Source organism: Pelobates fuscus, chromosome 3 (assembly GCF_036172605.1).
Source record: "Pelobates fuscus isolate aPelFus1 chromosome 3, aPelFus1.pri, whole genome shotgun sequence".
NCBI classification, from domain to species: Eukaryota; Metazoa; Chordata; class Amphibia; order Anura; family Pelobatidae; genus Pelobates; species Pelobates fuscus.
Window position 1 is genome coordinate 255,477,395 of NC_086319.1, and position 14,764 is coordinate 255,492,158.

Sequence of the window (14,764 nt, forward strand, 5' to 3'; positions counted from 1 at the left end):
GGGCTGGAGGGGAACCCCGCTCCGGCGCAACCCTGCACTCTCTCCTCTGAAAAACCCGACCTGTACCTCCTTTCTAACACCTGTGGGGATCGGTTAACTCAGACACTGAGACTGCTACCAAGGGGCATGTAAGCAGCTGGCGGAAGCCATAAGCACCATACTTCCTAACATCTACTCAGTTATAGCACTACTGCTCTCAGATAGTGCAGGGCCTTGTTGATACTCGAGACACCAGTGGATAACTCCTGTTGTAGTTCTAGTCTGGATTCCTCATGATTGTACTCTTACTCTCATGTCTGCATATTCCTGTTATTTTAAAAGCTTGTAATGACCCAGACATGTATGTTAAGCCTGTAATTTACCATTTATTCATTATCAAAAAAAAAAAAAAAAAAGTGCAGTCCTCTCTTGATATTTCATAATGTTGTCGCATCCATGTCATAATTCATCTTGTGAAATGTTTTTGCTCATCTGAATGTCCAAACATGCACCACAAAAATAAAGAATTATATAAAAAAAAAAAAAACTGAATAATTAGGGTTCAAAATAAATGAATAGGTAAACTAGAATTAAGGACTGCTTTGCCACGTGTTCAAGACCACGTGTGCCTAGATACTGTGACTGTTTGAGAGATCGTTTTTCCTCCAACTTAACCACATCGCCCCATGAGCCTAGTGTGGTGCTCATAACTTGCCTAAAAACGGTCTTCTGAGATATGCATTACAGAGGATGGGTCTTCAGAAAGACATTTGCATAGGTTAACCATCGTGGATTTATTTTTATATCCATTTTCCCAATATTGCAGTGTTATTGCTTTTTCCTACCCAGCATGTTGGAGGTTAAAAGTTAAATTTCGTTAAAAAAAAAAAATATGCGTCTTCCATATTGGTTGGTAGGAATTCAATGGTTTTGAATATTGTCTGTGTTCCAAATGTCAGTGACATGCCATAACTGAACTGGCATACCTGCTAAATCTACTTTGGTTTGGAAGGTGTCCCCTTCAACCTACTCACTGATTAACATGTCACATAACTGCATCACACTTGAGGCTAATTTGCTTCATATGGCAATTTGTTTCATACCCCAGGTTTACACCCTATTAACATGGGAAATAACCATCAAGAAATTAGATTTCTAAAAAAGCACAAATGAAAAATGAAATTAAAAGATCGAAAGCTTTGCATACTGGGGCACACTAGGTATTGACACACACCAATTAGACAGAGGCCTCAAATCACTTAACCTACCGCGCTACAGAAACCAGCTTCTAGGAAGACTAGCTCTTCTTGTAAACGCCAATACTTAATAGGGAAAGACACTTGAAAATGGATACACATTATATAAACAAATAACAGATCAAAATGACTAAATAGCTTAAAGCAGAAATCTGGTCAATATAATCTATTTCTGTTGTGTAAAATGGCTAAACACATCTACTTTATTCTAATTTATGGCTCCCGCAGGTGTACATTCGCATGACTAAATTGTTGCTGCCAAGCAGAAAACAATTTTTAGTTATTAACATCCCTTTTATTATTCCAGAGCGGGGGAACAGGCCTTAAATTCAGACCTGTCCTTATAACATAAAACTGCTTGAAGACCTGGTTTTAAACACACCAAACCTTAGAATGCCAAAGGACAAAAATATAATTCTTATATATAAAGTAATGCTGACACTATGTAGTAAGCAGAGCTTCTGGAATTCCATCACCGATGAGCTCAGTGACTAGCTTGACCTAAAGATAACGAAACAGAATGACTGCTATGTTTACATTGCAGGGTTAATCCAGCCTCTAGTGGCTGTCTACCTGACAGGCGCTAGAGGCGCTTCTGCGACGCTGGATGCGAAAATCTCATTCAGCGTGCAGAACGTCAATAAGAAAGCATTGAGAAATGCTTTAATATGACTGTTTGCATAAGCGCGCGGATTCCGCTCGACTCGGGGGAGGTCATCTGCGCCAAGGGAGCCCGGCGCAGGATTAAAGTAACTGAAGGGGTTTTACCCCGTTAGCGCCAAGGGAGGGGCGACCTGAGTGTGGGGAAGAATTTAAGGGTTGTATAGTGTCAAGAAAACAAGTTCTTTCCTGACACTATAGTGATCCTTTAAAATGGTAGTTATTGTGTCTATAGCATGTCCCTACAGGATTTTTGCTGTACATTGTTCCCTAGTGGTAGTCACTAGAGGTGCTTCCTGAGTCAGTGCTGCATGAAGACTCTGAACTTTCCCTGTAGAGTTGCACTGATTCAATGCATCTATGCGGAGTTGCTGACTGACCAGTGGGGCATTTGGTTCTGTGCCTACGTCACCTTCTATGGGAAAGCATTGGATTGACAGATTGTCAAATTCTGCTCTCGGCCAAAGAGGCTGATTGAAGACATGGTCAGCACCAGCAGACCCGCATGGAGCTTCAATAAAGGTCAGTTTATATCATATTTAAGGGTGAGCAAGGGGGGCCGACCACCTTAATAGTCATTTTTAAACTATAGGGTCAGGAATACACATTTGCTTTCCTGAACTATAGTGTTCCATTAACATCCAAAGCTCTTAATACCACTGAGTGGACGAACTGGAGAAAAGTGGTCCCTGCTCAAGAATAAGTGGCCTAACAGAGGCAGAAGGCTCTAAGAATGTGTGAGCTCTTACAGAAATTTCAGAGCAAAGCCTCAGTGGCTCGCTACCGGAAGACTGTTTACTGTATATCAGACCTTGGGCTCAAGTAACAATTACTGTCAGCGGCACGAAGGGAGAGTACTATTGGCTTTCATTACAGCACAAATGTATATATTTCCTAGGTATTATTGCTTTACAAATGGTTATACCTTTCTTTTTTTCTCATGCAGATTACACATGTAACCTTTCATGTTACAGATTACATAGCTTGTGCAGGCACAGAGCCCTAGGACAGCAAGATTTGGCAACATTACCTTTTCCCATGCCAAGGTTATTTTGGATTTGACCGTTACACAGTGAGGTGGGCTTATGCCATCAAACTCCCAAAGCCTCACATACCCAGATACCCATTTTATTGTATGCAGGAGACATTTAACATATTTGATGGGGCTGCCAAAGATGCTATTTTGGAGAACTATTCACGCAGTTATTTGTAAACAGATGACCCGTCCATGTAGTAAAAACTTAACATTTGATGAGAAATTGAAAGACATCCAAACTTAACATGTATAAACATAGTATCTATAGATAGATAACTGCATGGGAGAATACCAGTATGTACACTGACACCCCAAAATGCACATTATCCAACAGTTCAGCTTGGAATAGGTAAAGCAAAAGGTATTCAACCAAAGCCAATTGTAATTATAGCTGGGTATGCAGCTAAAAGCCAAATGGCAGTCCAAAGCTATTAAATAGCAATTAGCACTGCAATGTTACTAGATGCTGAAGCCGACGCACTTGGAAAACAAACAAGGAGTGTGAAAGGTCTGTACCATTTACATACTTTTGCCACTGGCCATCTGTGTCCACTATTGATGACAGAACACAATAAATGAGGAGGTGTACACATGGACGCTCCGATAAACTGCAGTGCATGTGAATGCATACAAATGTCACAGAGTTAGGTGTCTATTAAGTAAGGGCATAAAATAAAGACTCAACAAGAGATGGCCACATCTGACAGATTGCAAAGTAGGAATGTATTTTGTCTATCTACTCTACAATCCTGTTCCATTTTCTTCAGTGAGATTTTTATTTTTTTTAACATATATTTTCAAAATTAATGTTTTGCAAAAAAGGAATAAAGTAAAAAAGGTAAAGCTCAAATAAAACAGCTTCATTCTTAAAAAAAAATATTAGGCACCTTTAATACGCAAAACATTAATTTTGTAAAAACAGCTTTGCGTGGTTTCTAAAAGATTTATAAGTTCCTTTAAAGTTAAAAGCAACAACAAAAACAACAGATCTGGATCTAGAAATATTTTATAAATGAAATATAATGTAAAAAGTTTAACTGCACTTCAGGCTCCAAACGTGCAAGTGCATTTCTCATTCATTCAGTCACATGACATTTTTGAGAGGCCTCTTTCAGCTTTACTGCTCAACTGAAAAATGGCTGAAAATGTGTAATACATTCACATGCTTGGTAACTTTCCTGTAACATGCAATTAGACCAGGATTGGCCAATATCGACCACATTCCCTGGTTAAAAAGGACCTCAGGGTAATGCTTACTACAAAGTTTTCTACAAGGCAGTGGCAAGCTTTTATACACTGAATTGATGCATTATACAAAATATCCACTGGAGATAGGTCTACTGGAGTAACACTTAAAAGTACAATGTGTGCATCTTGCAAGGGTTATATGGCAAGAAAACACCATCTCCATTCTATTATAGGCCATGGTAACATGTTTCACTGAGAACTATTAGCTACTAATAACAAAGACACAATACAGCTTTCTTACCTGTGATCCTTCTCCTTCCAGCCTTGGCGGCCTTATACTGGAAAGATGAATAGTTTTGTATTCTCCAGAATTCAGCTTCACAACCATGGCATCAGCGTTTAATACTTGCACCACCTGAATAGAGGAAAATAATTCATAAAATTTAGAAGCAAGCAACGTGAGCAAATATGCACACTACACATTAGGTCAACTCTGAAAACATGATTTCAAAATATGGTGGTTTCGAAGTTTTTGAAAGTGACTCCAGGCACCCAGACCACTTTTAGTCCTGCAACTGAAAAGATTGCCATTTTTCAGGAACAACAATGTTTTCATTGCAGGGTCGTCTTCCTCGCAGCCTCCAGAGGAGCTCCCGTACCTGTAATACAGTATATAGACTGCTATAGATGCAATACTCATTATAAAAGGCTTTTATGAGAGTCATTTGATCTATAAAAGGTGGACCACTGGGCATCAGAAGTCTGTATTTCTACATGTACACACCACAAACAAACTTACTGGTGGTGAACAAGTGCATGAACAATTATGCATTAAAGGGATACTATATGCACGGAAACAACGTTCGCTTAAGGAAGTCATCTTGGTGTATAGAGCATGCTCCTGCAGAGTAACCGCAATAGTATGCCATTTAGGAGTTAAATCACTTGCAGACATAGGCACACCTCCCTACATTAGAACTACAAAGTCTAACACTTCCTGGAAAGAGATCGAATGTTAAACCTTCCTTCATTGCACATTTTCTTTAATTTAGAATTATATATATCTACTTCTCTGTTAATAGAGCCTGTAGAAGCCTTGTTTGTGAATGAAAATGAAACCTTTGTGTGAGTCTCAGCCAGGGATTTTGTTGACAGGGCTACATGAACAGAAACAAAATGATTTAAAGCAGCTCTGTCACCATCTAATTCTTTGTATGACTTCCAAAGACCCCCGACAGTGACATTGCCATTGGGTGTCTGGTGGTCATGGAGGACAAGTAAAGGTGAGTCTTTATATGATGGTGACAGAGCCGGTTTAACTTCTAAACTGCAGAAAATTCAGCACTGAGAGTGCAGGGGAATGATCATACACTAAGATTGCTTTATTAAACTAAAGTTGAAACGGTGCCTATAGTATGCCTTTAAGATTTATACATACATAAAACAAAAGGGCTTTTGCAGTATCCATAACGCATGTAAACATGTGCCATGTGCAGAGGCATTACACTGCTGATCTCAACAGCCAACGGAAATGCCCACACAACAGTATGCGTGCCAGACATAAAACACTTGGCAGAAAACAGCTAGATGAGAATTCTCTTACATACTCAATAGTTAAAAAAAAAAAAACACAAAAAAAAAAACATTCCGACAAAAGAAATCTTAAATTAATCATTTTGTGGTTTATCCAGATGAGAAACTAATTTGTTTACAACTAAGCTGTGCCAGATTGAGAAATTTGGCTTCTATGCCGATTTGACCAAATGGGAACCCAAGCAATGAACTGTGCCAGTAGTATTAGTCATCTAGAGCCCAAAACAGTGCTAATTTGAAATATGTATATTAAAAATACTTTATATTTAAGATGGTTATCACCCAGAAAGACAATGATGGTTCTATAACTTGAAAGGGTACTGTTCCACTTAAAGACGTCACTAATGGAGTGCTGTATGAATTTCAAACCAATGTTCCTTCATCAGTTTAAATAACACTGTTACACAGAGTCACTCTAAGAACCACAACCACTAAAGCACATTACTCAAAGCCAGAGGTGCCCAAAAGGTAGATCCCCACATGTTTTAAAACGAAAGCTCCCATGGTGCTTTGCCATTCGAAAGCATTTTTAAAGGCATGCTAAGCATCATTGGAGATGTAGTTCTACAATATCGGAGGATCTACTCTTTGGGCACCCCTGCTCTAAGTAGTCTAACCACTAATAATCCCTCGCGGGTGCTTTATTTCCACATAGCACTGGCTAGTGGGCAAATGGAATTTTGAGCCTTGCATGAAACATTCCTTTTAAAGAGTCACTGCAAACTAGTGTTATAAACATGTGCCAATACTACTGTCGAACATATGCACCAGACTTTACTATACTATGGCAAGAAGACACTCCTCCCAGACCACTTCCAAAATAATATAAATCCACCTCTAGGCGGGGCCTGGCCGCCGAACTGGAAGGTCGCACTGCAAGTGAGCTCCACGCAAAGCCTTACTAAAATGCTGATTCGAGGTCTACACCTGCATACAACCACAATCGAATATGCTGGAGAGCATCAGGGCACCTCTGATCTACCCAGAGGGGTTAATTGCAGCATGACAAACAGCTAGACCCGGACAAACGCTTGCGGCCTACCTGGGGACGCAGACGCGGGAGAGGCGGCCTTACAGGACCAGGAACGGCGGTAGGGATCCCCAAACTACCCCTCCCCCCCCCCCCCACCGGTGGGGGTTAACCCGGCGCAAACACACAGGCAACACTCTCCGCAACACTACAGGAGAGCAAGGCAACGAACGAGCAGCACGAGATCAGCCTACTCACATGAGCCAAGATGGCCGACGCTGTCGGACCCACGCTTTGCGGGCGGGAAACACTCCAAGAGAGGCTAGACAAGCTTTTTAGTGCCTTCTGGATGAAAATCGAACGCAGGCATAACCGGATGGCAGAAGAGGCGAGAGGGGATCGAGTACCGCAGCCCTCACCCCCTGAAGCACAACAACCCACAACTTGCCCGGCACGGAAGCCATGCCCCACACCCTGCTAGGGGAAGCCTCATAGGCGAAAAGCCCGCCGAGCAACTGCTCACCTGCATCCAGCGAAACCCAGCACCTGCTCTGGTAGACCTAGGCTGACAGCCGTGCAGGGGAGATCCCTGAAGCACATCCAAAATCCCGGGAAGGAACGACTTCAGGTACAAGCCACACACACTGCCACCTGGGACCATCCTCACAGAGCCAAGCATGACAAGAGCAATGGGAACCGCAAGTGGGCTCTTGTGGGGGCTAAGGACCAACAGAGTGGCCTAATATGGACTGCCAGGACTAAATCTCCCTATGAGACTCTGATAGGCAGGATGGGCATAGGATGAGGGCAGAATGCTCTAGTGTGAGATGTGGCCGATGTTTACCCAGTTCCCCTTTCCACTGAAGCCCCACTTATCTCTAAAGCCATCTATAATGGAATATAGCAGCCCGGTTTCTGCAGCCTGTAGCTGTGTAATATTGCTGATGATATTGCTGTGTAATAGAGCGGTTTTCCTCTCCTGTATCCCTGTTGAACTGACTAGCCTGTTACCACTAGCATGTAATGACTAAATACCCACCTTAGCTAGCATTACTCTTAAGACACATAGACTTAACACTATCTTCCTAGTACCGCAAATCTAGACATGTTAGCCTGAATTATATCAAGCGTGTTAAAATAGTGTATATGACTAAGTTTAAAACATGTTTCTTTAAGCAACCTACAAAACATAAAAATGAGGCACCAATAAGCTGGAAATGTACTTGACAATGCTATTACTGTGACATCCCTATGCTGAACTACCCATGCATCTCCCACTCTTTATTTTGTATCCTTCATATTTGCCTCAATAAAAGAAAGAATGACAAAAAAAATAAATCCACCTCTAGACCAAATGTGGATTTGACTGATTTTCCAGCAACATGGCAATTTGTGCATTACTGTTCGTTACATCAAATGATCATTATGTTTTATAATAGATTCAACCCATGGCAATTTGTTATACAGTCACACCTATCATGTTAAAAGGTACATTTTGAAAGAGTACAAAAGAGAAGAAAAAAAAAAAATCACAAAAGAAACATTTGCCATAAAGGTACTCGGATGTGAACTTGATTTAGATGTTTTATCTAATGCTCTGTAAATTACAATTTATTCACATACAGGAGGCTCTAACAGACTTATCAGTGCAGGAGATGACACTAAACAGAATCTGCAATAAAGAAAATGTAAACATTACAGCTCACTTTACAGGAAGTGTTTAGGAAGACTAAGTAGCATGCAGGGAGGTGTGACTAGGGCTGCATAAATAAAGGGATTTAACTCCTAAATGGCAGAGAATTGAACAGTGAGATTGCAGGGGCATCATCTATATGCCAAAACTGCTTTAATTAAGCTAAAGACTATGGCCTAAATAAAAGGTGGAAATGCTACAACTATGCAGAAGAGGTAACATTTAAAGCCTTATTTCCTCCAGCTTTATGAATTTGCCTTCAATTTGACAAGAAATTCTTTGAGATAAACCCAATATGAGGGTTAGTTGAGCTTCACACAAAAATTGTCTGTGCATCAGCTTCCAAATGTCTATTATACCTTTTAGCCATAGCAGTAACTGGACCATTATATTTACATGAAACTATCATCCTTTCAAGCCATTTCTACAGAATTAAAGTCACATTACCTGGGAAAGCTTATACTGCAAAATGGCACTTTAATAACAAGAGCATCAGCAATTTGCTCACAGGCTCACAAACTGAACAGCTGGAGGTATGCAATGCTTTCAAACAATACAATGAAAAATAAAATTACAGCTGTGGCTATAGAATATCTATACACAGTCAATAGCAATTCCATTGTTTTCAAATGATTTAGTCTGTCTTAAATACAGCTTTTAAGGAACATACACTAATGACTATTCCCCAAAGCGATACGAAAAGCTATAAGTGAAATACGAGCTTAAAGAAGACTTGCATATGCTTTTTTAGAAAATTATGTTTATGAATACCTTGTTTTACAATTATGCATAAAAGATAAAACAGTAATTTTAAAAGTCTGGGGGGGAGTAACCATTCTGACTATGAATTCTTCCAGCTTAGAGACACTAAGCACCAAAACATTAGCTTAAAGGGACACTATAGTCACCAGAACAACTACAGCTAAATGTAGTTGTTCTGGTGAGCATAATCATGCCCTGCAGGCATTTTCAAGTAAAGGTAGTGTTTACATTGTCCCCTAGGGACACCTTCAATGGCCACTCAGATGGCTACTAGAGATGCTTTGTGGTGCCACTCAGTGTCTCCACCCTTAATTCAATGCATCTATATAAGGAGGTGCTGATTTGCCAAGCCGGCGTTTAGGAGTCAAGTAACTGTGTATGCAGTCCTAGCCACACACCCCGCCCGTGTCTGACTCACAAAGCCTTAATGGAATAAAAAAGGTTGTATTTTCTACATCACAGTGTGCTTACTTTACTAGTTCGTATCTCCTGCTCTGCTAATTGAACTTTAATCATGTGTGGAGGCTCCTTCAGACTGTAGCCGGCTATAAGAGCAGATTTAGACAAATAAGTCTAAATTTAACACAGTGTGCAATAATAGAAGGGTGTAGAGAGATTGTGGGTGTCACAGCCAGCGGTCTGTGGCTAGTGCTCTATAACCAAAGTTATTTGGTCACGGCAGGAAACTGGGCAGGATCAGCAGTAATTTTCTATACACCATTTCATCAAGCAGAAGTTGTTTTGGTGCTTAAAATCTCCCTTTAAGTCAAGTGTATTCCCCCAGAGTAAGATTATTTTAAAGTGATTTGGGGGAGGTGGGGTTAGTAAAATGGAGCATGGTATATACAAGGCACAAACCAGTGCTGAGCGGCTATGTTATAGGTAGGTCAATAGAGCTACAAGGTGGACAGCTTAACATTTTAAGGTATATACAAATGCTGTAAGAGCTATCCAATTGAGCATTTAGGGAACCGCTAACTGTAAGGTTATATTAAATACCAAATTAATATGTGTAGAATCATCCTAAAGTCAAAGATAATCTAGTGCTTATTCATCAAGTGCAAGTATCAATGCTACGTCCAACTCCTGCAATGTTCGCTCAGTGATCGTAAATTGACAGAATATTCCATTTCTTTTTCTTTAATTCTTGGGATGAAAAACCCCATTATGCTTGTAATATTGGCACATGGAAATAAAAGGTTTTTATTTTAGGGATTTGAGATCTAGTTACCTTGTAATTGCCCATATTTTAGCTTTACTGTTAAAGTTTTAATCGGTGCATTTTTATGAGAGCAGGTGATTGGCTAAAGCAACGATGGATTAAAAAAAACAGACAATAAAATGCACCAAAATTTTGGCGTAAACATACTGGCAACAAACTTCCTCGTTGCCTCTAAGTAAAAGAATTTTACTATAAATAGAATGGCGAAAAAAGCTTGAATCACTGGGAGAACTATTGATAGTTTTCGTTCAGCTGGGAGATCTTTCATACAACAAAACTGGCCTGCTTTGCTCTCCCTTTCTGTCATTTTACCTACAGGTCATGTCTAAACATTATAGCATTTGTTTATGTATGGTGGTTACTATTACATCTGATTTTGTAGGTATTCAAGCTATTTCTCTACATAAACTGTTTACTTGTTCGACGTAATCGGTCTAAGACGTTAATAATGCTTTAGGTCTGGAAAAGTATGGGGGTGAATACATTGATATTTTTACAATAGGCGCTATTCTAATGTTCATAAAAATATCTGCACAACTTTCATAGAGGCGATAAAAATGACCAGTCTTTTAGCCTATCACCTAGTAGTAAATCTGGTCGGACACTCAAATGGTATTAATCTGAAATTAAAGCTGGTACACTGCTGTACTCTGAACTGATGTAAACCCTGTAAAATGTTCAAATGAGTAGTTTAGCATCAAATATAAGTTTTATAACAAACTCTGCATTAGGGATGACACAAAGCAGTTACAGAACTCCCATGATGCTTTGACAGCTTCATGGGAATTTGTGTTCAGCTAGTGACTAGCCATTTTGCCAAGTAAAAGATTATATATTCTATGACCACAAAAGAGTAAGGTTATTTTTTTTTATTGGCTTTTAATCAGATGGAGCCATGCATGTACAGCAAGAGGTATAATGAACCAAATAGCTTGGAAAACTATACAAAAATACCGCACCACCATGCTACACATCTCTGTAAGTTTAAGATACAAATACAATTATATGAACAGGAAGCTAGAGGATCAGCAAAATGATTAAACCAGTGACACTAGACACTCCAACGACCAATAACAAGCAGATAATCCTGAAACGTTCCATGAGACAGACATTCCATTACAATGTATAAACAGACACGCTGTGGGTGCCTTGACAGGAGAGTACCATGGAAGCAATCTTACTGAGCCAGGTGATGCAGCTGCACTGGACTTTGCCCAGCTGCTGTTTAAAATTCACATCAAGTGCCAAAGGGGCAATTATGCCAGCAAGCAATAGAGTTACACCAAGGACAGCCAATTCCTCAGGCGTGTGCAAATTATGACATGTAATTAAGGTAGCGCAGGTTTATGAAGGAGCCTGGAATTCATTAGACAAGGATTCTCTGGTGTGAATAGTATGGGCCACAGGGAGAAAGGAATGAGCGGAGTCGCAGTGAGTGGGCAGTGATGGATAAAATAGCTGCTGGCTGTCACTCTGAAGCAGGAATGTTAACCTTTTCCTGACCAACACTGCACAAGGAATTGGTGGAAAATATACATATTAACTAGTCTTTATATGCTACATCTACAACTAATCTTTACCAACAACTTATCTTTGTATGCTACAATGTAATCAATTATTTCTAAACACTTTGTTCAGTAATTATGTGAACCATTTAACAAGCGCCAATTTACATTATATATTCACCCCTGCTTAATATTTGGAAATCTGTAACAAGACTTGTGCAAAGGTAAATCCATGATGGATCAATTTGTTCAAACGTGAATTAACAGGAATTTGATATGGCACAAACCAGCTAAAAAAATTTGCACAAACCAGAAAGGAACACTTTAGTATTAAGAACCATCTTTGTATTTCTAACGTGATCCTCTGCCCCCCACGCATTGTAAAGGGTTAAATAAACATTTACTCACCCTCTGTGTGCTGGGTCTTGGTCCACCTCCTCTGACGTCATACGATTGGGGGGGCCATAATGCACAGCGAGTTTTGTGCGCATTAGGCCTTCCCAATAGGAAAGTATTGCATCAAAGTTTTTCTCGAATGCTGGACTTTCATGCAGGACTAAGGTAACAGGGAGAGAGCACCCAGGCCACTTCAATGAGATAAAATGGTCTAAATACCTAGTGTCCCTTTAACCCCTTAAGGACACATGACATGTGTGACATGTCAAGATTCCCTTTTATTCCAGAAGTTTGGTCCTCAAGGGGTTAAAGAAACATGTCTACAAAGGATTTCAGTTAGGCCATTAAGTACATCAGCAAAAGGAAATCTGCATCTAGGTAGACTAAGCTCGTTTGAGCAGGGTCCTTCTCAACCTAAATTTCCTCCTTTCATAGTACTGTAAAGTGCTCTGTAATAAGTTGGCGCTATATAAAAAACAATAATTAGTATTAGAAATCTAAAACAGCAAACCATGTTAGATGGTAAAGGTTTCCTATTGTTCCATTAGCAGTACTCTACTATAGGAACACTGGGCTAAAAAACTGAATACCACAGCTTTCGGGGTAGGGATTACTACTACAATAACGCATCACTCTAAAGTGTACTTGAAAATGCAAACAGGTGGTCAACACTTTGCTGTAGTAGTTCCGTCGTGTTGTGTGACATCATCCACCAGATCTTGTCAGTGGTCCCATGTCAGTCACATTAATACAGAACTAACTTCTGGATTATTACTGTCAATTTCTTCCTAACTGGACGGTGGTGATTGGCTGAGAGCTGGAGCGGGGTAGATCACCCGGGGGGGGGGAGGGGGGGGGGGTCTCATTTAAAATGCAAAATAGTCAAATGTCAACTCAGACTTCTGCACAACCGAAACAGTACCAATCATAATACCAACAAGAGTATTTGAAATAAAGGTAATCTACACACCGTGCTAGCAATCGTGCAGATATTATTTAAAGGATTGCGCCCCCACCCAACAATTGAGGGACTATGGGACCCGATCGGCAGTTTTCTCCATCACAACAATTATAACAGCTACAGGACAAATGCGTAATTGGGGGGGGGTAGAATATGCGGACATTCTCTATAGTCAGTCTAACTCTCAGTGATACAAGAGAAATGAAATACATAAGGCATCTCATTTCATTCTTGTTTAATCTTTCATAAATTCTGTCATAAATAACATGCAGTAAGTGTCCCTGTGAGAGAAGAATGCTAGGCTGGATGCAGCAAGGATTTCATAGCACATGGTCGGTTAAGCACCTAGACATTACAACTTTAGTCATTCAGATATCATTACAACAGCAGGGTGCAGCACCATATACAACAGCATAATTCCACTCACATTTAAAAATCAGCATTCCGTACAGTAAACACCAAGCTAGGGTTCTATAAAAAGCAGGGCCGGCATTGCATATAGTACAACACACACAAAGTCAGGGTTCTATTTAAAGAAACACTCCATGCACCATACCTACTACATTGCACTGTAATGGCTATGGTGAAAAGAGCATCCTAGCGCCCTTGGGATATAAGGAGCCAAACCTCTTTAGAACAGTTTGACTTCTTACCTGTGGTCCGCCATTCCACAGATCAGCTCATCTACATTTCAGTGAGACATGGAAGGTTCTGTTCGTTCACCCACGGCAAGCCAGCTGATCACTTTCAGCCAATGGGTTAAGCCCTGCAGTGTTAGGCTGAGCTCAGTTAAAAGATTTTAGCTCTCACAGAGTTGTAAAGGAGGCAAGGAGCAGTGCCTGGCAAATCCCAGGTAAGAAATTAAAAGGTCTCCTCCCAACGGGGAGGTACTGTAGCAGATATGTTTTGAGTGTTTCTTAAAAACAGGAACGGCATACCATACAATACACACCAAACCAGGGTTCCATTTATCACAGGGCCAGTATTACATACAGTATGATTAAAACCAAGAAGAGGTTCTATTTACAACAAAGCTAACATTCTATACAGCACAATATACACTAGCCAAGGTTCTATTTACGATCTGGCCGGATTCCATATAGCACAATCCAAACCAAGCCAGGGTTCTATTTACAGCATAGCCGGCATTCCATATAGTACAATACACACCAAGCCAAGGTTCTATTTACAACATAGCCGGCATTCCATATAGTACAATACACACCATGCCAAGACTGTATTTATGACATGGACAGCATTCCATATAGTACAATACATCAAGCCAAGGTTCTATTTACAACATAGCCGGCATTTCATATAGTACAATACACACCAAGCCAGGGTTATGAAGATTTCGTCAACGAAAACTAGACTAAAACAAAAAAATTCAGATGACTAAAATACAACAAAAATTACTTTAGTAAAAAGGCTATGACTAAAACTAAATTGAAATTTGCTGCCAAAATTATCACTGCTGCAGAGAAAAGACCTTGCACTAAATTAGAAATTTTTATATCTTTTTATAGCTTTATATTTTTATACT

The 14,764-nt window shown here is 40.0% G+C and overlaps 1 protein-coding gene across 1 annotated transcript in view; it reads right to left on the bottom strand.

Moving 5' to 3' along the window:
* The window catches only part of SND1 (staphylococcal nuclease and tudor domain containing 1), a 594,953-nt gene that overhangs the window by 521,032 nt on the left and 59,157 nt on the right, over nucleotides 1-14,764 (bottom strand). The window contains exon 10 of the mRNA XM_063448347.1: nucleotides 4,421-4,534. Coding sequence (XP_063304417.1) covers nucleotides 4,421-4,534 — 114 coding nt within the window. The remainder of the gene's footprint in view (nucleotides 1-4,420; nucleotides 4,535-14,764) is intronic.